General features: G+C 40.2%; 1 protein-coding gene across 1 annotated transcript in view; it reads left to right on the top strand.

Moving 5' to 3' along the window:
• Nucleotides 1-2,060: 2,060 nt before the first annotated feature.
• atf6 (activating transcription factor 6) overlaps nt 2,061-26,462 on the top strand; it is a 44,932-nt gene continuing 20,530 nt past the window's right edge. Inside the window, exons 1-10 of the mRNA XM_079669571.1 lie at nt 2,061-2,292; nt 4,721-4,797; nt 5,381-5,456; nt 6,734-6,831; nt 8,010-8,133; nt 9,053-9,253; nt 10,880-11,049; nt 23,086-23,271; nt 23,386-23,477; nt 25,524-25,673. Coding sequence (XP_079525697.1) covers nt 2,193-2,292; nt 4,721-4,797; nt 5,381-5,456; nt 6,734-6,831; nt 8,010-8,133; nt 9,053-9,253; nt 10,880-11,049; nt 23,086-23,271; nt 23,386-23,477; nt 25,524-25,673 — 1,274 coding nt within the window. The 5' untranslated portion in view covers nt 2,061-2,192. The remainder of the gene's footprint in view (nt 2,293-4,720; nt 4,798-5,380; nt 5,457-6,733; nt 6,832-8,009; nt 8,134-9,052; nt 9,254-10,879; nt 11,050-23,085; nt 23,272-23,385; nt 23,478-25,523; nt 25,674-26,462) is intronic.

Here is a 26,462-nt window from a genome sequence, read left to right as displayed (position 1 = left end):
TGCTATATTGTGAACTGCAGACTCCAGGCAGATGGCTGACCTCTATATTAGTCGTTACCTTGCTTTAATAACTTAATACAGACTGGGGGTTGTTCTCTCAGAGTGGTGCTGAACCAGGGAATCAGCCGGACCATCTCAGGTTAATCTCACTACGACCTGAAATGCTTACGAAGGATTAGGTGCAGCCACTGATTTTTAGCACACAATGTGTCACAAATTCTAAAAGCATACCTTGTTGAAGAGTTTATTCTGCGGCAGACAAATGTCTTTCTCATGAGATGAGTTATGTTTACGGATAGAGCGGATATGAAGCCGTTTTTTTTTAATGCATTCAACAGGAAGCTAACATAGCTTTATGCCTAATGTGTAATATGTCATGTGTGTGTGCGTGTGTGTGTGTGTGTCCAGTGTATACACAACCCACAGGATCTATATGTGTGAATATCAGTAGCAGCAGTTCAAAAACAGCTTGTTCTATCATCACAGGCACTCAAAAGAGCTAGATCCAATAATATGTGCACTGACATTTAAGTGTGCTGGTTCAAATTATTAATATTTTGATTCAACAGAGTTATCGTCAACAAACACCAGCGATTTTCTTTAAGAGTCACGAAGACAGCTCTATATGAAATCTCTTGAATTTCAATCTAGGAGATAATTATTCCACTTAATTAAAATTACACAGGGAACTATTTTAAAATAACTGTTGGGGCAGAGATATGATTTTTACATGAACAAGGTTGCATACTACACTTCCCATGATGTAAATCTATAGTGTATTGAAATAGAGCCTCCCTGCCTGATAAACACCTGTTTTCGTTAAAAAGGTTTTCATCAAACTTTCTTCATGGGACTCTTTATGGGTACACACTTACTGGTTGAATTTTGAAACTACAATCTCATTCGTTACAGTTTTTCAGAACTTTCAATCATGTTAATTTTAAGGATGGATGAAGCATGAGATTCAATGGCTTGACAGGTAAGCTCAGTAGCTTCGTTTTTGATTTAAACTAATATCCCCTTTAAAACAATTTATCCATGCCGGTTTAAAACTTCAGCTCAAAGTTGATTATTGAGCTTGAAAACAGATGAGGTCCACTTGCTAGTTTGACTTAATTTCAAGAATATAAGAGACTATCCGGTATCGACCCCTCTTTTCTCTCAGCTCACAATAAGTGCAATTAACCAGGAGAATACAAATTCAGAACAGCAAGAATTCTTCAAGTACGTTAGCTCTGAATAATCCAAACATTTGAACTGCTACTTACATAAAGAGACTGTTTATTCTTACTTAGGCCTTTAGCTCACTAAGCTAATGTGTGAAATCCTTGACTCAACGTTAGTTTAAAATAATTGTTTTTAAGCAAAATTGCATATACAGTCTATATTTAGCCTCAATGTCTCATGTCAACCACTGTTGTGCAACATAAATTATATGCTAATAATTACTACTGGCTGCTATACATCTTAGGTTGTCCATTCCAACAAGAATTTGTAACCTATGTTAAATATATTATTTTATTTGACCACTGCAATCAACCCTCTACCACACAGTACAAGTACTGCTAACTTACTTATTTACCCTGAATGTGTACTTCTGTACATTTTCCTTTTATTTTATTTCATTTTAAAAACTATATGCATGCCCTTTTATCTAACAGTGTGATATTTTTACTTTTCGTCTCTATCCTGCTGTAACAATGTACATTTCCCCTCTGTGGGACTAATAAAGGGATTCTGAACAACATACTCCATGAGTTAAGAAAGCCACGTTTTCAAAATGGGGGAAATTTAAGTGGCTTACTTATTCAATAACAAATCACCAGCAAGTCACACTTTTTAAGCAAAATTCAAATACAGTACATCTCCTCTGCTCGGTCATGAACTCAGTGCCACCACCAATCCTTTTATCGAAGAGGTCAACTGTGGTGCTGTGGTGCTGTGGTGCTGCTTCAGTGCAGTATCCTTACTGTATACTGCTGCCTAGTGGCCTGGTTAGGCAGCACCAGTGTCTAGTTAATTCCCAACACTGTGGTTTCGCATTTTTGTCCCTCGGTGGCAACCGTAGAGTTACGGTTAAGTCAGACGTGTATCTATCAGGACATTTCCTCCCTAAACAGCTGCAACATGAATGATTCCTATGAGCCGTCGCTTGTTTTTCTGAGACAATAGACTCATGAATTGTAAACGGGATGTCAACCAACTTGGCGTTATACTTAGAAAATCTTCAAAAAGACCCCGTGATGGATAGTGAAACAGGGATAATGTCTATCGACCAGGGAGGAGAGTGGGGTAAGTTAACCCAAACAGGAAAGAAGCGTTAGCTAGCTTTTAATTGAGGTAACAGATCAGATATACATAATAAATATACATATATATGACTCTTAACTGTTTCTTGTGACAAGGTTGCCGTTAAAAAGACACTCGTAAATTGGCGGAAGGTTGATGTTGTACTGTTTACATCCACTTCATGTCATAGCAAATACAGTTAGCATTTCGTTAGCTAGCTGTAGTAAATGAGGAAATGATGTGCTGATGTAACCTGCTGAGCCTGAATGTAATGTAATTAATAACCATTAATGAGGCTTTAAACAGACACAATGTATAAAAACCCATTTTTGGCTTTTTATTTGTTTGATAAATGTGGTTGTATTAATTTATTTCATGTACATGGCAGGGCTGTGAGTTGTATTTTTCAGGTGATGTTTTTGAATTTCTAGCATTGTTTACGCTTTTATTTGTCTTTTATAATAACATGTATACTGTAGGGCTGTAAAAGTACACTGCACTGTTTTAAAGGTATACCGATATTGCTGTGGTTTTTAACATACAAACAAGCTATAGCAAGTTATAGTAGGCTACTATAGGTGGTGTATTTAACATGGTTAAGTTGACGACAGGTGACATAGACAGACAGATCCATAAGGTGAAGCAGAGTTTAGGTAACCAAATCAGATATTTATTAGTATAAATAAAGGTGCATTTAGTTGACATATTGTGACAAGTTGCAACGCTCGTACTTACCATAGACTGTATACATACGTGAAGAGATGTCTTGTTATCATGTGCTTTGAGTCTTAGCTACAGATAGCATTGAGCTATTTTCGTTGTAGTATGTTGATGGATGAGACCTGCTGGGTTTGGCTGTTTTGTGACAAAATAACCAGCAATACGCCTAGACATAATACACACAGTGAACATGCCTAAGGTCCTGACCATACACTTTAGATACAAGGTGCCTGATGCATAAAATAACAACTTTTGACCGAGCACAACATTCGAATTTTTTTAACCAGGATTTGAACCAGTGCCACTGTGGCCACCCGATTTGCATGTCTGCCCGATTTGCACTGCGCAAGCGCGAGTTGGTCTGCAATATGGGACAGCTACCTACGGCAAACCAAACAGGATATTTGACGTCCGTACTGACTTTTTTTATGAAAAGTAATTTCCCTTTTCCAGGAATCTCAACAGAAAAAGTTTGGCCAGACTAATACATTTCTAATGTTAAATAAATGAAAACAATTTACAGTTAAGAATTAGATATTAATTATGAATGCCATAAATCAGTGGTTCCCAAACTGGGGGGCGCAGGGGGGGCGCCCCGCCTCAGATGATTTGAGGCCAAATATCATATTTAGACTTTTATTTAAAAAAAAAAAAAAAAAAAGCAATACATGATTGTCACTAAAAGCCTTGTCTTTCTTTAATAGAAATGTTTAATACTTTTCGCCTCATTCTGAAAGAAAGAAGTGAAACGTGACGGCCGTCTTGGTGTGTGGTGCGAAACAGGAGATGTAGTTCATTGAGCGGTTTCACACAAAAAAAAGTGTTACTTCACAGTTTTACGACAAATCTGTATTTTTTTGACTTGCAAAATTATCTTTTAAGTTGACAAACATCAAAAGTGTAATTCGTGGCACAATTCAAACGGGATCAAAAGATAATCTTTCTCTCGCGATTGACTTCAATACATACTTTTTCCGAAATAAGGTCCCATGGAGGTCCCCCGGAAAGGGAGGGACTTTGCCTCTCTATGTAGACTTGATACATAAATAGTAGAACTTAGTGGTTCTTATAATTCTAACTTCAGGACAACGGACTCGCCAATTAGACTAATATCCGACAGTTAGAATTATCATATGACATAAAGATGTCTAATGAAAATAGTGTTTGCCATCTTCTCTTTGCGTCAGCCGTTTGTCTGTCGCTAGGGCGCTGTTTTTCTAAGCTGAGCAGCCAACCCGAAGGATTTATTTTTGCCACCAATCTCATGTCATAATTGGCATCAGATTCAACATGTTGAACTGGCGACCCACAGCTCCAAATTAACCAGCGACTGATTATCAATAATAGGCCAAAAACATTTGAGCATGACATTTATTATTCACATTTTCCCTTGGCATTTATTTTACAGAAAATATTTTTGTTCAGTTTTTATTAAGTAAAAGACAGTTGCATCATGTGAACTATCAGACATCGAAATCGTTAAAATTTGTGCCCACAGTTACACAACTACATAGTAACAGCGTCAATTACTTTACACTATCCTTATTTGCCAGTTCATACCCAAATTGGATATTTGTTTTAATCAAACATATATGAGTGCATATAATTGCTGCTAGGATAAATCTTGATATGTGAAATCTAAAGCCATGATTCATCTGTGTATCTGTGTGACCGCATTTTGACTAGATGTTTCATGCTTGTTGTTCCACAGACATTAGCCTGTTTGATGAGCTCGACTACATGGGAGATGCAGAAGAGCTGCTTCAGGCCCTGGAGCATGGCAGCTATGTGAGTAGTTCTTCCTCTCAGTATGCAAATGTCTTTTGTCAACCTGAAACTAAAATAAGTGTGGTTATTAACAGTCGGGGAGAGCCACAGCTGCAGGTGCACTATTAGCTTACATTGTAAAACATTATATGATGTAAGGAAATGTGATACAGGAACAACAGCATGTTTTACATTCTAGGTGTCAGGTGTACTCAGGAATTCTTAAGAGTCTAACAGGAATTCTTGGCAATGGTCCCTGTTTCTTTTATTGTCATATGCACAAAGCTACAGTGTAGAAATGGCAATGACATTATTCTGACCTGAGCTCCTCCAACAATGCAACATATATAATAAACAAATAAAATAAAAAAAAGTAGTGCAAAAAGTCTATATACATGTAAATAGAATAGGGGATATGTACAAGATCAGAATATGAAATTAAATAATGTAAATTAATACAAAATCAAATACGGTTTATTGCGGTATTTATTATTATTATTATTATTATTATTATTATTATTATTATTATGATATGTACATTACTCAGACATCTTTTCCCAATCTGCCAGTCTTTTGTTTTAAAAGTGTTTCTTTGATGTCTCAGACCAATGAGGGTCCAGACCTGGACTTTGACATTGACATACTGCCGTGGAAGGAAGTTGACGGGAGCAGCTGCACAGGTACATGTTGACATCTGTGAAGACATGGTTATCACCTTTCAGCATAACATAAGAAAAGTCTGAACTTTCCAATATCCATCTCTTACATAGTTTCCATGATGTAACCCGTGTAATGTGATTTGGCGGATAGAATATCCTTAGGCAAACTTTTGTTTTCTGAAGCTTGAAGCATTAAGTATAACCAATAGACCAACTATTGAAAGCATTTGTTTTTAACTCAATATTACATCAACAAAAAAATCGAAATATCTACATTTGGGAAAGAGTGCTCGCAGTTCTATATTGCCTTTAATTTGTGAGAATTAAGGAAACAAAAAAAGTGACTTTCATTTGTACTTTTTGTTAGGGAATAATTTGCTTAGGTATTCAACCTTCGACACAGTTCATCAGGGTTAGGGTTACTCTTCTCACTGTCTCCTTTCCCATGGCATAGGTCTACGGCCTTGGTTATTGCTCTCTCTTAAGGAGGGGCAGCTTGGGGGCATTGTTGTTGCCAGTCTATGACAGAGCACAAGCCGCCATGAGGTTCCCTGGCGCACATTCTTTTCTATGGACGAGAGCTCTAGTTAGATTCAGGGTACATATTTGTTTAGACTCACTGATGAAGAATGTTGATTATTACACTCTAACTAGTTGAAACCTCGAGCTGCAGAAAGAGTTCTTCAGAATTGGTTTGGCAGCCGCTGTGTCAACTCGTGACACACCACCTGTCTTGTCAATTCTCCGGCCGTAACTCCAAATAAACCCTCAGTGTTTGCCCTCAAAGCTCCAGCTCTCCTCGTGTCTCTCTGAGTGCTGTTTCCAATTGCTTCAGAAGTTTCCCCCACACATTTAATGTTTGCATGGCTGCTTCATGATTTGATTTGCTATGACAGTCTTGATCACATGGTGAAGATGAACTTCTTTTAGGCTACTTGTCTCCTGTGTTTGTGTGCATGTGTGGGAGTGTGATAGATTGAAGTGGGTATAAAGTAATTCTGCCAACTTGCATTTATAGTTAGAATTTGAATGTGATGATGAAGGCTTTGATGACCTAAGTCATTTTTAGTTTAGTTTTTCTTGAAAGTGCTTGGATTTCAAAGTTAAAAGATGTTGAAACCCTGAAGTGTGAATACATTGGACACAGTGGTTTATGCTAAATAAACCAAAGGATATAGAAAGGGTTTATCGTTGAATGTATGTGTGGAAATAAACAGTGATAGTAAATCCTTTCTGCCTAAGAAGATGAGCCTCTATATGTGACAGATTTGTTTTCGTCTTTGTCCTTGTGCAACCAGATGGTGAGGTGAGCGTGGACTCTCTGTCACCTGCTCACACTCTGAGCTCCGCCCCCTCCCCTGGCTCTGTGGAGGCCCTGTCCCCATACTTCCTACAAGTAAGTCACTGTCTTCAACACTGTGACCTCCTCGTTTTTTTTGGGTATTCGACTTGTATTTCCAATGCAAATGTGTACCATTGCTATCGGCTGTGGGTATTTAAATACGCTCCCCTCTCGGTGCGCAGTTGGGACAAGTAAAAGCTCCATCCAGATGGTGTCCAAACATTAACAGCTGCTCTTCACTTTTGGATACACACTTTAGACACTTATTAACTAAAGCCTTAAACACCTTGTCAAGTTAATAATTTGCCGCCCGCCTGAGCGCTGCCCCGCCCCTTCGTTAAATATGAGGTGCTGACAACTTTAGCCACATTAGCATAATTTAGCAGGCAGATGTTTTCACAGTGTGTCAAAACAAGGACAGGGGTTACATCTTTGTCTAGCCCCAACACTGTGTGCACCAATACTCTGTTACTATATCATTCCTGACTGAATCCAAGGACACATGTGTTGTCTGGAGTCTTTGAATACTGACAAGGACACTAGAGTCATATTTCATCTGATGTGACAGCAATCGTTCTGTATTTTGTCAGACGGTGCTCTCTACTTTCTTGGGAAGGTTGTTGATGAGTAATGACAGGCTAACATCAGGACCCAAAAGCTACTATGACTTGTTTATTAGAAGCCTGTTGGATGACAATATTAGGCCCAAAAACTGACACAGCTTACAAATGTGCATGTTTGAGCAGGAGAAGTCATAATAATTCAAATTTGTAAAGTGGTTGATCAAGTTATCAGAATTGTATCGAAATTTCAATATGGTCAAGAGCAGTATCCAAATTTAAAGAGGTGACATTTCGTCAATTTTGCCATTCTGAACAAAGTATTTTGGTGCTGCAAAGATTTACTAACCTAAAATGTTATTCGACACCTTAAAAAACACCTTTGTGTATGGTACAGATCCTCGCAGCAATAATACCATGATCATTTGTATATTATTTTAAATCCACATTAGATTAATGTTGCAAATATTACAATTTCCCACCAAAAACCAAAATCCTTTTGTAATTATGCATGTCTTAAGTGGTTGCCATTAGACATTGATTTGAAATGATTCAGTGCTACTGTCAAAGGGGTTAACATGACGTTTCAACCATTCATTTGTTTACTTCTGATGTCTAGAAAAAAGAGGTCCAATATCTAATAGACAGCAATCTTCTCTGTTTCCCCTCCAGGACGAGGCTCTATCTCCACAATCTCAGCTCTCTCCTGTTTCCTTCTGCTCAGAGTCCAGCAGCTATTCTGTAAACTCTCCTCCAGCTAAGAAAGCTCCGAAGAGGAACAGCCAGACGGCGCGAGGTGAGGCAGCTCCACCACCAAACATCTGCTCGCTCAGCAGCTGTCAAATATGTTTCTACGCTTTGTTTAAAATCCAGTGGGGATTTTTGATCTCTGGACTTTTACCATTCTGGGATGTAATTAACCAAACGAACAAAGAAGAACTCGTCTCTCTCAGTAAAAACATACTGGCAAATGTTGGAAAAGAACTAGCTCCTAAAAATACACATTTCTTCACCTGAGCTTAGAACCAGCCTTTCCTTGTATTCAGAGATGGCAAAAGTACACGCATCCTTTACTCAAGTAGAAGTAGAGATACTCGTGTTTAAACATACTCTGGTAAAAGTAGAAGTACTGACTAAACTTCTTTACTCAAGTAAAAGTAAAGAGGCTTTGAAATGTACTTCAGTAAAAAGTACCCGTAACTAGCAGCTGTTTTAAAGAGTACCTGACCTCCCTTTATATTAATAGAACAATAATGTCATTGTTAGCTAATGAATGTTTCCATGGTGACCAACGGCAACATGACAACGTTTTCATTGGTCCCTCTTCTTTAGAGAAGACCAGGAAATGATGGATACACGGATCGTGTTCAAATCAATAGGCACGCAATGACTCTAAATAATAATGATCACGCTACCAAACACACATTCAAACTAAAGGAACCAGCCTGTTTGGGAAATGAGAGAAGTAGAAAGTACAGGTATTTGGGTTCAACATGTAAGAAGTAGAAAGTACAGGTATTTGAGTTCAACATGTAAGAAGTCAAAGTAAAAAGTCGTCAGAAAAATAAGTAGTGGAGTAAAGTACTGATACCAGAACAAAATGTACTTAAGTACAGTAACGAAGTATTTGTACTCCACTACTTCCCACATCTGCTTGCATTAACCTGAATCCTGTTTCCTCTTCTCACTCCACCCAACCCCCATCCACATAACAGCCAGACAAGCTCAGCCAATCAAGAGGCCGATTCAGATTGGCCCAAAGGTTTCCATCCAGCCGAAGCCCCTGATTACAGCTGTGCCCCTCGCTCATGCTGCCCCCCTGCAGACAAAGACAATCATCATCCAGCCCCTGCAAACCACTGTGCTGCCTGTCATCAAACAAGCTCCGATCTGCATCCAACCAGCGCCCCCTCCAGGTCAGAGCTCACACTGCAACACACAGAGAAACGTTGCATCACTTCACACTGTATTGCATCAGATCACTGCACTGGAATTGTGACCAAGCAATGTGTTGTTCTCTAATTAGAATCATTTAAATTGAAAGACAACCTATTATAAGTACTGTTTGTTTGTGTCTGAGTTTCGTTGTCATTCTCGCTTAGACAATCATTTCAATTGTAGTGTGTTGGCCAGCAGATGGTGCTTTAACCTTAGTTTATTCTCATCAGTGAGCTTCAGTCATCACTGTTCCATGCTGCAATCATTAAAGGTTCAATTATAACAAGTAAATCAAACTTTTTTAAAACAAAATATGTCTACATTTGGGCTACGGTTGAGAAATAATACAATGCTGGGAATCAGCCTTTATAGATAAACAAGCGACAACGTTTGTTTTATAACCCACATTTAAACCAAACACTATTCATGAGCTATTATGGAAATTTGTTCATGAAAGGAAAAAAAAACAATTATTTTGTTTTTGTGGTTTAGTCTCCCCGGTTAACCAATCTGGTTACGTCAGCAGCACTTAGGCAAACGTAAATACTTATGTCACTGCCTGGGACCCAGGAGGGTGGAGCATCTGACCTCCCTCCACTTGAGTTTGAACTTGGCTCAACTGTCATCCTGGTAAGGGCCAAGATGGCAGATAGCTTAAGCCAAGTTATCCAAGTTTAGGACCCCGGCTGTAAGTCAAGCCTGCTCAGTGTTACGAGTCTCCATGATTTAAGATCTCTGAAATATTCACAGCTGAGGAGTGAGCTCTGGGCTTTATACTGGCAGATGGAGGAAAGACATTGGAGGCATTTACTGATGAGCTACATTTGATTGAGTTTGACCGGTATTTATAAAAAAACAGACAGGTGTTCCTGAGGTATTACATTTCTTTTAAATTCATTCTCATAAATGTTTCTTACAGATGTTGAGCTTGTTTGTCGGCACCACACTTTCATCAGCAAGTCTGGCTAACGATTAGTAATGACGGGTTGTTTAGTGTTAGAGGTTGCTGGGTCCGTTTGAGGAATGGTTCCTGGCTCAATCTCACTGGGAGGGGTGGGTTACACTCTGGTAGGCTCCTGCATTAACAGCACATTTATAAACATGGAGAATATCATGTTTTTGAAGGTGCTGCTTTTTTTCTTTTACACCATAATCCATTTTGAATGTGTGTCAGCACACAGGTTTATGCGTGTTCCTACACATAAACCTCGCACACCTCTCAGTTTGGAATGTGGAAGTTCAAGACCATAGGTCACGATGGTAAACATCTTTTCCACCTGTACTTTAAACACAGAGATTCCAGTTAAAGACAAGGGGTTAATGTAGGTCACCAGTTGTGAGGGGAGTTTAAGGAGCTGGACTGTACCATCTGCTGCAGGAGGGTCTTTCTCACTGATGTTGCTTCCAGATTGCATAGAATATCAGGTTGAATGTGTTTGTAGAAGATGGAAAAACAAATGTGGGATAAGAACCTAAACATGAAAACAAACTGACACACACAAACACAGTCAGAGTGGTTCAGTGGTAATCACACAGTCAAAATAAGATTTATAGTATGGCTAAGACCTGTCATTTAAAAATGTGTTTTGCATTCTCTTTGTCAGGACGTCCCATAGTGCTGTCTCAGCCAACCCAGGTGCTTCAGATCCAGACAGCAGGGGCCATCACCGCCAATGTGGTCGCCATGCCAACGCTCTCCCAGGACCGGCCCTTCCCCCTCGCTGCTCCTCCGTCGGTCTCACTCACGCTTCGCTCCCCTTCCTCAGATGATGATGTGAGTTCAAACTCTTTATCTCTTTACTCTCCCTACTTGTTGAGCTGCACTGAGGTATTACCACAGGGGGGTGTACATGAGAGAGGTTTTAGTGCATGTAAATGGTCTGCAAAGGCTAACATTCAAAGTTCCCTCCAGAGGGAGTTTCTCTCACACACTCCCCCCCCCCCCCCCCCCCCTGCCTGAAACGCCTCCATTGGACTCCTTTGTTTACTTGTGTTACATAATGACATACTTGCGCTTCTATTGGCTAGAGCTCCAACACGTTGTTTGTGATAGGCTAAGGGGCGGGACATCTCTAAGCAGTTGACAAAATGACAACAGAGCTAACCAATCAGAGCAGACTTGGCTCCGGTTCCAGACAGTTCCATACATCTCTCTTTATATGTCCACTAGCCACGTGACATAAACCTTTTGATTTGATCAGATCTTGAGATGTTTACAGGCCACTCAGATTAGCTTGATAGGTTACATCCACAATCATAGGGCGGTACTCCATGTTTCCCTTTGGTTGCACAAATGGGATGTTGTTTACAAAGAAAGCCAATCAGTAGATATATGAAGTAGATTCACGTTCCCAGACCCTATAGATTGAAATGGAGATCTGATTGCTCAAACACAGCATTCTTGACATCCTTGATATATTGTATTTTATATTTTGTAGGTCACCAGATTTAGTTGCTAACCAGATCTTTTGAAGGTCAAACTCCTTCATAAGACGACATAGTACATTCAAGTGTCTCCATGTGTCTGCTTTGACATGCGGGGACTTGCCTGCAGTCGCTTTAGTTGCTCCATGGGCGTGCGTGCACTTGCCCTTTGTAACTATGATTCTGTGGTTACCATGTTCACACTTGGACTGGAACCTGCCTGACATCAAATCACTCATCTTTCCCCATTTTTTTTTTAATTTCACAGACCATTACTTTTAAATTCTGCGTGAAACTATAAAAATAAAGTCCTTTTTATTATTTGAGATGGTGACGATTTTTCCATACTGAAGGAAAATATATGAAACTTCATGGGCTGTGTCAGTCTGGGAAGATACACATGAGGCCAAAATATACATCATTACATTGAAGTATTTGGCCATGTTGTCAACACGCAAACTGATTTTCACTTGAAAAAGAGGCCGCTGCTTGGTAGTTGAATATAAAAAATGTCATCTTAAATGAATTTGCTTGTCATGATTAGTACAGTATCAACAGTCTCAGCCTCACAAAGCCTTAAACCACCCACAGATGCACGTCATGTATTTGTTGTGCAGACTGTTTGAATGGTTTCATAGAAGGACACTGTTGCATGTGTTGCAATCAGGGGTGATGTCAGGACGGACATGCACACAGCTTCCTGATCTCCAGTTATCTCTTTCCTTGTGCACTAATATCTCCTTGGTCTAATAAAAACTCAATTAAAGAAGTTTTGTTGTTCTTAGAAACTCGAGATCTCTCCTAAAAGCTTTTGTGCGTGCTTGTCTTGTTTTCAGTGGGAGAGTCCTGTTAAGACCTTAGGCTGGATTATTGGCCTGTGTTTCTGATTATCTGATTCTGTGTTGCTTTCTGCTTGTCTGAATCGCCAGGCTCCGTCACAAAGTCAGAGCCATGCCGTGACTCTCAGCAACCTCTGTGTTGTTTCAGGCTTTGGTCTCCTGCACAACAGTTGATGACTTGCTCATGTCTGACCTTCAGTGAGTTGAGAAACATGTTCTCACTCCGTCTTCTTCTGTGTTTGTCTTGTGCTTTTTTAGAGTGTGAGAAAAACGTCCACTTTCACTGCATTTACCACTCCTTGGCTAGCTGCAACCTAATGTGGAAGGGAAGTTGAGAAATGCATAGAGGGGAGCAGGAAGTGAAGTTGTTTGCAGCGGACTTATTACACCCTTTTCAGATTCATACTTACATTTTGGGTTTCTATTACTGGTAGATAAAAAAAAAAGTTTCTCTCCCCCTGAAATGTTTTGTTTTCCTGTATGTCTCTTGAACACTCAACGGTAATTTTTTAGGATGTTGGTCGGGATACTCAGATGGGACGCATTCATTTCTAATTGGCCTTTTTGAACAGCCAACAAAAAGTGATTGGGTTGTCATATTTCCCACTTTTTAGATTAGTATGCACTCCAGATACCCAAATATGTGTTCTAAAGCGCTGATGAAGTGTCCCCTTTAATTAGGAATACCATATGTGTCACATTCGTGGAATCTCTACTAAATCTTGTGCGGTGATTGCTGTGGTGACACTGGGACGATTACAGAAAATAGATCCAATCATCATCTTAAAGGAGTCATCACTCTGTGGCTCTGATGCATTTCCAATCCTTAACCTAATGTTTCACTCTTATATTTTACCATGTCTGCTCAATTTATCTTGGCATTAACAATGTTTTCCATCAGGCTTTTTAAATAATGAACCTCAGCTGAAATTGACCAAGTTCTTGTTTGGTAAATGGTTAAACTTGACTTCTTGTTGTAAGCCCTTAATGGCCCGAGAGGAAATTATCTCTTGGATAATCTAGTTTGGAAAACACTTCTCATGCCAGACCTGACGAACAATTTCGAGGAATTCCCAACTTTTAGAAGCCAAAGCAAATATGCCTCTCGGCCATTTGTGAAGCGTTACCAAGTCAGTAAAGTTTACAATAGGTGATTAAAGGGGAGGGACCGCACTCATTAATTATAAAGAAAAATAATACTTGATTTTTAAAGCCAAGACCTCGAATCATTTCTCAAGTGAGAGTGATGAAATCGTTTAAACATGGTTGGGTGAATGTGGTAAAAAACATTGATATTGCAGAATCATATAATCTATGTAATGATTAAGGCAAGATGACGTAAGTTTAGCTAAAGGGCAGCCAGTTAGCCCGAAGTGAGAAAAATAATGCCAACTAGAACGGCTTCAGAAAGCAAATCACCGGCCTCCCACCAAGGCCGGTTCCATTAATGAAAAATAATTTGTGTATCCGCCCTGCAATTCTGATCAGCTCCAAGATTTTAATTTGTTTTCCTTGGCCAATGCTTCCTCCTCTCAAGTTTTATGAAACTCAGGATGTTTTTTACTAAATCTGCTGCCAAACAAACAAACAAACAAACCAAAGTGAAATCTCCCTTGCAGAGGTGATAATAAAATTAAACGGTCAAATATAGTTGCATAGCTCAAGAAGCAATTAGTCAAACATTCGGTGGCTCAATAACATTACTAACACCGCAGTATCTGTCTAAAGTGGTAGTTTCGTCCCCAGAGCAATAATTGCACTGAACTCCAGCATGCACTGACACAATTGATATATATATTTATTTATACACATTCAAACATATTTATTGTACTTAAACTGATATATTCCTGCACTTTTAACTTTATCTGAATATTGAAGTATGAATGCTTGTTTGTATGTTGTCTCCTGCTGAGTGTTGTACGTCTCTTGTTGGTTTTTGTATTTTTGATGGCACCTTAAAAAAAGGAGTAGCTCTACTCATCTCTTTGTATACCTGTATAATGACAATACAGGACTCTATTCTAATCTAACATTAGCCACCACAAGCTAATGGTCATATATGAATCCAGGTTTTCATTTGTGAACAAAAGTGTTTTGTTTAACTGTCCATGGTGGTACTTTGTTTCTGTGGCCTTGAGCTCCTGAGCTGTGTCTCGCTGTGTAAAAGTGTGTGTGCTAGGATCCACTGCAGCTGTGTTCACTTTATAACCTCACTGTGGTTTGGCTGCAGCGCAGCGGTGGGCCGGGGGATGTGTAAAATGCCTGTTAAAGATGGCATGCTACTGCCAGGTGTTAGTGCATGTTGTATGTACAGTCTGTCTGTGTGTGTCACTGTTCACGTAGTTTACAGTACTCTGTTTTGGGCTAACGTTGGACCCTATAAGCCGGGGAGTTAAACGGCTGCTAACGATTACATGCTGCAGACAGGTGTTGTGCAGGACGAAGCATTTGCGACAGCTGTAAACAGCCATCAGGGATTGGGTCTCTGTTATGTAATGAGCTCCTATACTGCCAGGGATTTAGCTGTGCATGAGTGTGTGTGTGTTTTTCTGTGTGTGCGTGTGTGTTCAAGACTGGAAAATAGTCCAGCCTGGCATTGCAGGCCTAAACAAATCCTCCCACTTGTAGGTTAGGAGGATTTAAGGATGGGACCCCAGCAAAGCGTGTTGTGATGCTAGATCCTACAAAGAGTCACCCTTCCTCCAACAAGGACACTTTATTATTTATTAATTAATTTAGATATTTCTGTAAATGTGACAAGTAACCCACGAGGCAAATATCCTCTGTAGTCATTAGACAGATGTTGTGTCAACCTTAAAAATAAGTATTATTTGTGTATATGTAGGTTTTAGGTCAGTGCATGTAAATGGTCTGCAAAGGCTCAAGTCTCAAAGCCCCCCCCCCCCCCCCCCCCCCAGAGGGAGTTTCTCTCACACACACTTCACCCCTGTCCGAAAGCCTCCATTGGACTCACTATGTCAAACTCACATTTCTATTGGCTAGTGCTTCAGCAAAATGTATGTGATAGGCCAAGAGGCAGGTCATCTCTAAGCGGTTGACCAATCACAACAGAGACGTCCAGCTAACCAATCAGAGCAGACTGGGCTCTGGTTTCAGACAGAGGGTGAAAAGAGGTGCTGCAGCACAGGCGGTATGAGAAAGAGCTTTTTGAACATTAAGTAGAGGCACAAAAAAAACATTACTTCAAGCATAGCATAACATTTCCTGTTAAAAAAATAAAAAGTGTAACGAAATCATTAAAAACACGCAACATAGAGGCATATAATACGAGAAATGCTAGTGAAAAAGACAATACAAAACGAAATAACATTAATATCACATAGTAAGAAGGTAGCTACAGGTTAAAGCAGTAACGAAAGACAGCAGTGCAATCGATCACTTAGTGTTGACAGAGCTGAGTTGAGCTTGATTAAACCATTACACATTTGTCTCATCATTCAAAACTCATAAAGAGGGAAATCTATCATAGATGTTTGGGGCGTAACAGCTAGGCCCTTTATGAAATGCTCCCAGTGATTTAAACAATTTACCACATGATGGGTTAAATGCTTCAGCTCCCTGGACTTCGAGCTCATGTTTTTTATTTCTCCACATCTGGTTGTTTTTCTCCTAATGTGTAAAACCTGCGTCTGTGTAATTTGATGCAGCAGTGAAACTACTGTAATCAAACAACATGCTATTCCTCACACATGACAGGTAAATAAAATCCTACTTGAAATGTTGTGAGGTGGACCTCCATTGTGTTTATGTGACTGATAGTAAACTGATTTGTATCTTTCTCTGTCAACATGGATATATTTGACTTTTTAGTTCTGTTATATTTTGAGATGCTTATATTTTTTGTTTGTCTACTTTCTACTGCGACTCATGCTGCTGGAACCAAATAATGTCCCAAATTGGGATCGACAAAGTAAATCTTATCTAATCCCCACATGCTGAATATTACTAAATGTTGTTACTGGACATTTGTAGTTCCACATGTATATTTTTTTACTTTTGAATGCTATTTTATTTCTATTTCAGAAATATTTTGGATTGTTTATTTCTAGTTTCTTAATTTATCTTGTCTTTTTATGCTGCTGCAACGCAAACATTTCCCAAATTGGGATCATTAAAGTACTTATCTATCTATCTATCCATCTATCCATCTATCCATCTATCTATCTATCTATCTATCTATCTATCTATCTATCTATCTATCTATCTATCTATCTATCTATCTATCTATCTATCTATCTATCTATCTATCTATCTATCTATCTATCTATCTATCTATCTATCTATCTATCTATCTATCTATCTATCTATCTATTGTCTCAATACAAAGTGCACAATTATATACTTTTTAAATGTCGTTGACAAAGCAAGGCACGAAGGCAGTTCTTTAGACACGTTTTAAGACACGTTTCTAATATTTCTTATGGAAGAGGGAAAGCTACATAAAAAAATACCAGTTTCTCCACTAACGTAGCCTAAATACTTCAGTGCAAGAAAAACAGCCAAAAGATCAAACTGAACTGAATCAGCTGGCTGTTTCGCCTCTTCTCTGCACCTGCATTTGTTCCTGCACCTGCATGCTTACCCTATCAATCAATCAATCAATCAATGTTTATTTATATAGCCCAATATCACAAATGTTACATTTGTCTCAGTGGTCTTCACAGTTTGCACAGAATATCAGTATGACAATACGACACCCTCTGTCCTTAGACCCTCACATCGTACAAGGAAACACTTCCAGAGAAAACCCACAGTTTAAAGGGGAACATGGGAGAAACCTCAGGGAGAGCAACAGAGGAGGGATCCCTCTCCCAGGACGGACAGACGTGCAATAGATGCCGTGTGTAAATTGAAAAGATAATACATTTGCAACATAGGTAGTCCAAATGTTTTGAAATGCATGTGTGTATAATAGGAAGATGAATCCACGAGGATATCCATCCAGGACTTATGATCCAGGACCACAGCCACGACTCAAGATCCAGGACTCGCAATCCATGACACAGGACCGCAGGATCATCCATGACTCCGGATCCCGGCGTATATAGAAACCAAAAAGAAAGAACATTTGGGGGAAGCTGGGTTAATCGGAACATGAGAGTACACAGGTATAGACAGAGAGAAGGAAGAAGTAAGATGTCCCCCGACAAACTAAGCCTATATCAGCAAAACTAGGGGCTGAATCTAATCAGCCCTAACTATAAGCTTTATCAAAAAGGAAGGTCTTAAGCGCACTCTTAAAAACGGATAGGGTGTCTGCCGCCCGAACACAAACTGGAAGCTGATTCCACAAAAGTGGAGCTTGATAAGAAAAGGCTCTGGCTCCCATTGTACTTTTAGAGACTCTAGGAACAACCAACAACCCTGCATTCTTGGAACGCAATGCCCTAGTAGGACAGTAGGGTATAATGAGTTCTTTAAGGTAAGATGGCGCCTGCCCATTAAGGGCTTTGTAGGCGAGAAGAAGAATTTTAAATTCTATCCTGTGTTCTATAGGGAGCCAGTGTAAGGCAGCCAGAACAGGAGTAATGCTAATCCTATAGCACAGTTAAGTACCATGTGGATTTTGAAAATGAAGAATAATGGAAACCAATTATCTCAAAAGCAGTGCTGGGGAAGCTGAAGTTATAGCTTTGCGAGCTACCAATTACTTCACACTTGAAGAAGTTGAACTGTTACTCTAGAAAATATAGAGTGGTTCGGGTTGACTGAAGCCACTTAGAAAAAAGTGTTTCAAACTATGTTTAAAACAATTATTGACAATTGACAATGTTAAGTGAAATTTAAATTATAATCAAATATATTACCATACATTTGGCATAGATTATTTCAGAAAGGGCCACTTGTTCACATGTCAAACCTAAACCAAAACATATATAGATTTCACTTTAAGATATTTGTAACTTTTTACACTGTTTTGAGGACTAATGTGTAAAATCTTACTTAAAACGGTATGTTACGCTCTTACACCGTATGAACAGCTTGAACACTGTTCTAAAAAGGTCCAAATTGTTTTACTTGTAAGAAAATAAAAAGTGTTATTTCCTTTTGAATTGCCCCAAATAGTTTGTAGCTTTACTAGTTTCTGTAACTACACTTAAATGACCAAACATGACATTCGACTAGTTACATTTCTATGCCAATATGAGTGTAAATGAACTAGGAGCAAGCTACTGCAAATTGTAGTTCACTCCTCCCTGACACTGCTAAAAGGTGAAGTGAACACAATAGCTCTTAGAGAGAATTCAAAATCACAGGTGGACATTCATTTCACCTGTGGGACGCCAGCCACCTTTTCATAGGTGTTTATGAACTCCAGTAAAAACAGGAAGGCTTTTCACCTGAACTTGTTAAACAAAGCCCCCTCCCCTTTGGATTAGGTTAACGGTTCAACACAGGCTTCCTCCTGAGTAACCCTTCACATGCTGAAAGTAGATCCTTAACAGGCATATCACTTATAACCAGACCTTTCTTCACACTGTTCATTTTACATTTATATTTAATTTAATATGCTATTCCTCACACATTACATGTAAATAAAATCCTACTTTTAAATGTTGTTAGGTGGACCTCCATTGTGTTTATTTGACTGATAGTAAACTGATTTGTATCTTTCTCTGTCAACATGTATATATTTGACTTTTTAGTTGTGTTATATTGTCTATTTTGAGATGCTTATATTTTTTGTTTGTCTACTTTCTACTGTGATTCATGCTGCTGGAACCAAATAATGTCCCAAATTGGGATCGACAAAGTAAATCCTATCTATCTATCTATCTATCTATCTATCTATCTATCTATCTATCTATCTATCTATCTATCTATCTATCTATCTATCTATCTATCTATCTATCTATCTATCCTCAACAGCATTGTGACAGTTAGCAGGCGTGATGAGGCTTGTTATCCATGTTTTCTTTTTCGTCACCTGCATTCATCCAGAGTTGTTGAGCAGGTTTTCCCCCCACTTTGAAGTTATTCAAAAGCTGATTTGACTTTTTCCCACAGACTTTTTATTTTATAGTTGAAAGCAGGTTCTACGTCAGAGGTGTCCAAACTTTTTTCACCGAGGGGCACATACAGGAAAACATACGAAGGGCTGGGCCACTCACTAGAGGTGAGGTTTATTGCCTCATAAGTTAAGTTATAAGTTAAATTAATCAAATGTAGGTAAATTATGCTTGATAGTTGAAAGTGCCTTAAGAAAAAAAAACAGCCTAGATCCCAGCTCTCCAGTACAATATAAGACAAGCACAAGTTTCATTTGTGGGCCGTATTACATTATACTTTTTGAATTTGCTGAGGGCCGATTTCAAAATGGTCCGCGGGCAGCATTTGGCCCCCGGGCCGTAGTTTGGACACACCCCTGTTCTACGTTCTCGCCCATTCCAGGTTGGTTAATTGAGATGTGACATTCGGCCCTGTTTTTGCCGCCTGCCCCACATTTCCTCCTCGGCCCTGTGAAGTTCCTCCCTCTCTCCCTGGTAACTGCTCACTTGCAGCGTTCCCAGGCTCGCTCTGGTGGCACAGGTCCCAGTTCGGGGCTGGGAGACAGAGAGGTTTCTCAGGAGACGGAACACAAACACAAGGATCCAAATAACTTAATCACCAGTGGGGCTATTAGGCCCGGGATCTTAGAGGCTCTCTCCGGTGAGGGTGTTTGTGTTGGGAGAGGGGCAGCAGAGGGGTATCTGGGGACTAGATGGTCAATGGAGGTGTTTGGGTAATACTGTAGTCATGGGTTCGGTCAATTTGAGATAGGTCATGCTAAGTTCTGTGCTATTTGTGTAACATGTCAGGCCTCACCCCAACTGACCTGGAGTGGGAAAAAAACCCATTGGTCATCCTTACTGGAAACAAGCTCTAAAAAACGTTTTTATTTTTTAATAATTTTTGTTTATCTTTTAAAGCAAATAAATACAATCTTATTTTTTTGTATTATTATGTTTTTACATCCAGAGCTATTTTACTGTATATCCTCTGGGAAGCTTTAAAACTAGTGTTATTTATAAATTTATTTTTATTTTATATTTTGCTTTGACATTTGGAAAGTCTTATTTTTTTTTTAGATTTTTTTTTTGGGCAACCAGTGCCTTTTATTTAAGTGACATTGTTGAAAAGGGGATACTGAGGGGACTACATTCTGCAAATGGTCCCAGGCCGGATTTGAAGGGGCAAAACAAAATAAATCTAAATAGAAAAAGAGGAAAAGTATGTATTTATTTACAAATTAACTGGAGTGTGTAAGGCACTGATTACAGAAATTAAGATGGACTATTCCGGAACTTCTTTCTTTCTGCACCCGGACCTATAACAGACATAGTACCTCTGTGTTTATGTGTCTCAGATGTGAACCCATTTCTCAGAGTGACACACTCCGTAAACACATTTTTCTTCACGTTTAGAACAGAGGCGTTGCAGGCGACCTCCTGACCTCTCATAGGATATCCGAGTAAATATTTTAAATCAGGAGCTTCGATCGTGTGCACTTAAGGGTTCTTTGGGGCTGATGTTTTGTTGCAGAGGAGTCATTTATCTTACGACACATCTTGAACATGTCTTTGTTTTTCTGACACCGTGGTAAACGGGAGCATCCGAGGTGTGCTTGTTCGAGATTAGAATAACAACGTCGACCCTGGCTTTTATGTCTGCTTACCCTCTTGCATTTTTCCTACTCAGTATCTGTTCTGTGTTTTGACTGGAGGTTTCTTTCTCATGGCAGTGTCCCACTTTTCAAACTTCTCCTGTCTTGTTACACTCATATCCATTTTCCCTACTTTTCTGAGACACTTGTTTTGGTGCTTTCAAAGAAAGGGTCTGTTCAAATGTATGAAAAACTATTTTAAAGAGGACATATTAATGCTCATTTCAGGTTCATATTTGTATGTATCTAGTGTGTGTGGGGGAAACTTCTGTGTAGCAGTGCAGTGGGAGTCACCGACTCATGAAGGAGACACGGGAAGAGCAGGAGCTTTGATGTCAAACACTGATGGGTTTATTTAGGAGCTTCGGCCGGAGAATTCACAAGTCCACGAGCCAGAGGTTCTGACTTCACGGTAGAGTTGCCACGTCGAATCTGAAGAACTCTCCCCCAGACCCGTGTATTTAGCTAGTTCAGAGAGAATAATCAACATTGTGCATAACAAGATAGAATCATAACTAGAGATGTCCCGATCCGATCACGTGATCGGGGATCGGAGCCGATCACGTGATTTTCAAAAGATCGGAATCGGGAGAAAAAAAATCGGGGATCGGGATTTTTTTTCTTTTTATAATTTTTTTTATAAATACTTTTTTTTTAAATGTTGTATTCAATGTTACAAAACAAAAATGACCATGTTCAAGTCTTAACGTCATCCTGAGGCCTTAGTTTTGGTTTCAAATTACAGAACATCATGTATGTGTTGCTTCTTTGGGGCTTGTTTTCATAGACCTGGTTGCTTATTTCTCTCAAATCTGGCAACAGAGTGGGCAGGGCGCAGTGTCTAATTGTAGCAGTAAGCTAACGAGTACTGAAAGCTTTATTTTGTTTTGATCCAATGCTGCACAACTGAACTGATCCAATGCTGCTGTGAAAGAAAGAACCTATATCCATGTTGGATAGAATATCCCATTTAAATAAAAAAATAACCTTAAGGGACAACTTGAATGCTTCTTTTTCTCTTAATGCATTGCATCAAGATCGGATCGGGAAAAATCGGTATCGGCAAATTGTCAAAATCAAATGATCGGAATCGGATCGGGAGCAAAAAAAGGTGATCGGGACATCCCTAATCATAACACCTCTATCAGCTGACGCCAACAGGCAGGAACAGGGAGACAAAACACTGAGAGCACAGCAGCCAAGGTTACAGGTGCGTGTGCTCAGTCAGGACAGTTTGAACTGATAAACTGGGTCAAAGTTATGGACCTTGGAAAATATTTCCCCAACAGTGTGACATGTTTACATTTTGTAATGTTCAAAAAGCTCTTTATTTTTCTGCTGCAGCACCTCTTTTCACCCTCCGTCTGAAACCAGAGCCTAGTCTGCTCCGATTGGTTCGCTGGCTGGTTTTGTTGTGATTGGACAACCACTTAGAGATTTCCCTCTAGCCAATAGTAGCGCAAGTGTTACATAGTGATGTCAATATGTCAAAGTAGAAAATCAAATGAGTCCAATGGAGGTGTTTCAAGGACGGGGGGGGAGTTTGTGGGAGAAAAAATGGATTTGAGCCTTTGCAGACCATTTACATGCACTAAAAACGATATAACACACTACAGGAAAGCGAAACCCCCAAAAAGCATAGTAGGGCCTCTTTAACTAAATGCCATTGACAGCCCAGATAAACATGTCACAGTAGTGAGAGGAAACTATGATCTACAACCCAACAGGTGGCTCAGAGAGGCATATCATCCCATTCTCACATCACCACCCCTCTTTGGTGTTCGCTGAGGCGTTGAGTTGAACCATCCACATGTGACATAATACGTGACATGAGTAATAACATGTCTGTCTGTTTCTCTCTTTCTCCTTTTTCTTGTTGCAGTCAAAGATCTCCCAGAGGCAGCAGCGCATGATAAAGAACCGCGAGTCGGCGTCCATGTCTCGGAAAAAGAAGAAAGACTATCTGCTCACGCTGGAAGGTCGCCTGAAATTTGCGCTGTATGAGAATGAGTCGCTCAAGAGTGAGAATGGCAATCTGAAGAGGCAGCTGGAGGGCATACTGAGTGAGGTGAGAGGCCCTGCTCTGCTGATAGACTGTGCACAAAAACAACAGCTCAGAAATGTTCCCAAGAATGACCCATGAATAAGATCTGTGAGTTTTAAAACAAGATATTTCCTACAGAACACGGTCCTGAAGGTAACGGCGCCCAAGAGGAGAGCCGTGTGTCTCATGGCGGTGTTGGTGTTCGTCATGCTTAACGTGGGACCAATGAGGTGAGCACATGATGCATAATGTGGGGCTACAGATCTCTCTCTGTGTGTCTTAAAGTGGAAACTCAACTATTTGATTAAGTTTGGGAAAGCTTAAATTCAGTTTAAAGCGAAATAACGCTGATGTTTGCTCACGTCAGTTTGAGATACAAGAAGATTACTTCTAACTGCAACACACTGTGGATGCACACGAGTTTCATTAGTGCAGGAAAACAAATGGGAAGCCCCACGATGAGTCATTGTGGAAATCGCCCCTCATGTGAGACATTACGCAACAAACTGATTGAAAACAGAGAAGAGCATTTCCAATTTAAGCACATTCACCCAAATCCACGTCACACATATTGCAGTTGAGAAAAACTTTTTAGAATCAGAATCAGAAATATTTTAATTATCACATTGTCACAAAAAAACGATTTGCTCCGGGTGACTAAAGTGTTTCTGACATTTTATTAACACGTCGGCATAAAATAAAAAGTTGTCAAAGTAAAAAAACAGTCTTACTGCTATCAGCGATTTATGTATAACAATTGCTGTGTCTACCTATAGAGTATTTCTTTGATGCATTGTAAGGTGACTTTGGGTGTCTCGAAATGCGCCTACATAAAACAATTATTAATAAAACCTGTTCATGTTGTGAAAAAAATATGAAAAATGAGTGCAAAAGATTCATACATATTGATCGTCCTTAAAAGGCACCTGATCTTAGCAGTAACTTTTGTGCTGCAACCCAAAGTACTGCAGCCCAGTCATGCACATACTGTAACAGTCAATCATGAGTGAAAGTAAAGAACCCAACAATAGTTCATCACAAAGCCAATTGGCTCTTGTGTGAATCTTCCATTCCTCTGTTGTTGCTGCCAGAGTTTATCGGACTTTGTGACTAACGGGTGATTCAGCTTCAAAACACCGCCCTGAGTTTAGAGGGAAAGTTAACATTACCACTGACAAATGTAAAAAAGAAAATCATTTCAGGCTACAAAAGAAGGATCAAACATTTCTACATGGCAGTGTTTCTTATCTCTGCCTATAATATCAACCAGCACGGCAAATCAAAATGACTTCACTGGGGAAAAGGGTTTATTTCACGAGCAGATGGAGAGATGGCTTAACCCCACAAAATCAACTGAGGTTCAACTCCAACTATAACAATAAATTCTGTGTTTGTGTTATACAAATATTTGCTTCTCCTGGGAATAGCTTTCTCCAGAAAGATGTGAGGATCTACTTGTTGGACTGACTAATGATATTCTTTCGTGGCCTGAGCTGGGAATATGTTCTCAGTTGTTCTCTAGAGCCTAAACATGAAAAAGGACCCATGAATGAGTTTGCTTTTGTGACTCCACATTAGCTAAAGTGTGTGTGCGTCTGTACCTGTTGCTCACATCTGTGTGTTCTGGGTTTGGGCTCCCGTTTGGAATGTAAAGTATTCCCGCTTTTGAGCACGGTGGGGTGGATCCCTTTTGAAATGAGAATGCCACCCAGAGTGTGTGTGTGTGTGTGTGTGTGTGTGTGTGTGTGTGTGTGTGTGTGTGTGTGTGTGTGTGTGTGTGTGTGTGTGTGTGTGTGTGTGTGTGTGTGTGTGTGTGTGTGTGTGTGTGTGTGTGTGTGTGTGTGTGTGTGTGTGTGTGTGTGTGTGTGTGTGTGTGTGTGTGTGTGTGTGTGTGTGTGTGTGTGTGTGTGTGTGTGTGTGTGTGTGTGTGTGTGTGTGTGTGTGTGTGTGTGTGTGTGTGTGCTTGCTCCACTGTGTGTGTGTGCTCCTCTGTGTCCTTTTGTGTTATGCAGTCTGGACCAGAGTTCAAATTCTGCTCGTGGCTAAAAATGAAAAAACCCTCCTGTGCACGGGATGTGGGCCACGTGGAATTCAGCAGTTATTTAAGTCCATTGCCCTGTTCTTCTTTTCAGTGTTTCCTCCCCTTCTTAGTGTCCTGATTTGGCCTCTCCTGTCTCTCCTCCTCCCTCACCTGTCTCTCCTCCTCCCCTCACCTGTCTCTCCTCCTCCCCTCACCTGTCTCTCCTCCTCCCCTCACCTGTCTCCTTGTTCTTCAGTCTGTTTCAGGGTGGCCCTGGCTCAAAGCTCAGAGATGTGTCCCTGCAGCAAGGCGGCAGACACCTGTTGGCTTTCTCCTCAGAGGCAGAAACCGAGGCTGGGATGGACCCCGATTCTCTCGGCCCTGGCCCCTCTGAGACGGGCGACAGGTAATGAGCTCACCCCCCCCCACACACCTTTCATAACACGCCATGGCAGTGAGCACGGATGCACCTGTGCCGAGGCTCAGTCTGAACGAGCACAGCTCATTACGACACGAGTAAACATTGCAAACTCTATCTAAACGTCTGCTTTTCAGATGCCTCCAGGCTACTAGGCTAGCATTTTAGCTTTGAGTAACAAGTTGGGAAATTAGGGTCAGACTTTGTTTGACATCCAGCTTTATATAACTAGTAACAGTTTATTATCCTAAAGGGTTATATATTTTTCTTTCTATTTGAAAAATGCGAACAGGTCCATTTGTAAATTGCATAAATAACATTCTTGTTTGGTACATTATACCTCCACCCCCCTGTCCTGAAAGCCGTGTTTTGCAAGGTGGTCAGAGCGTCTGCATGGCATTGCCAGTCTGCGTTCTGTCAGATCTCTCTGTAGGGTATGTTACATGTTAATGCAAAACATTCGGCTGCAGTGTCAGGTTTCCCGGCAAGTCAGGCAGGAAGGAACACATTAGCCTTCACAAAAGGGGTGACAGCAGCAAACGCACCCGAGAGGAGGATGACGGGGGAGATATGAAACCTAATCTGGGGGTCCCACTGAACAGGAAGGTGTGTGTGCGGGTAGGTTAATACCGGCCCCTCAGGTAGAGTTATGATCAAGCCTCAGTGGGCTGACATGTTGTCCCGCAGAACCATGTCCAGAACGTTTAGAGACGGGAACACGAGGCGTAGTCGATGTGTTGGCTCGGATCAAGGGGGCCCGGGAGGGATATTACGTCG

This window comes from Notothenia rossii (genome assembly GCF_949606895.1).
Source record: "Notothenia rossii genome assembly, chromosome: 1".
Taxonomy (NCBI): domain Eukaryota; kingdom Metazoa; phylum Chordata; class Actinopteri; order Perciformes; family Nototheniidae; genus Notothenia; species Notothenia rossii.
This window is presented reverse-complemented; position numbering and strand designations above follow the sequence as displayed.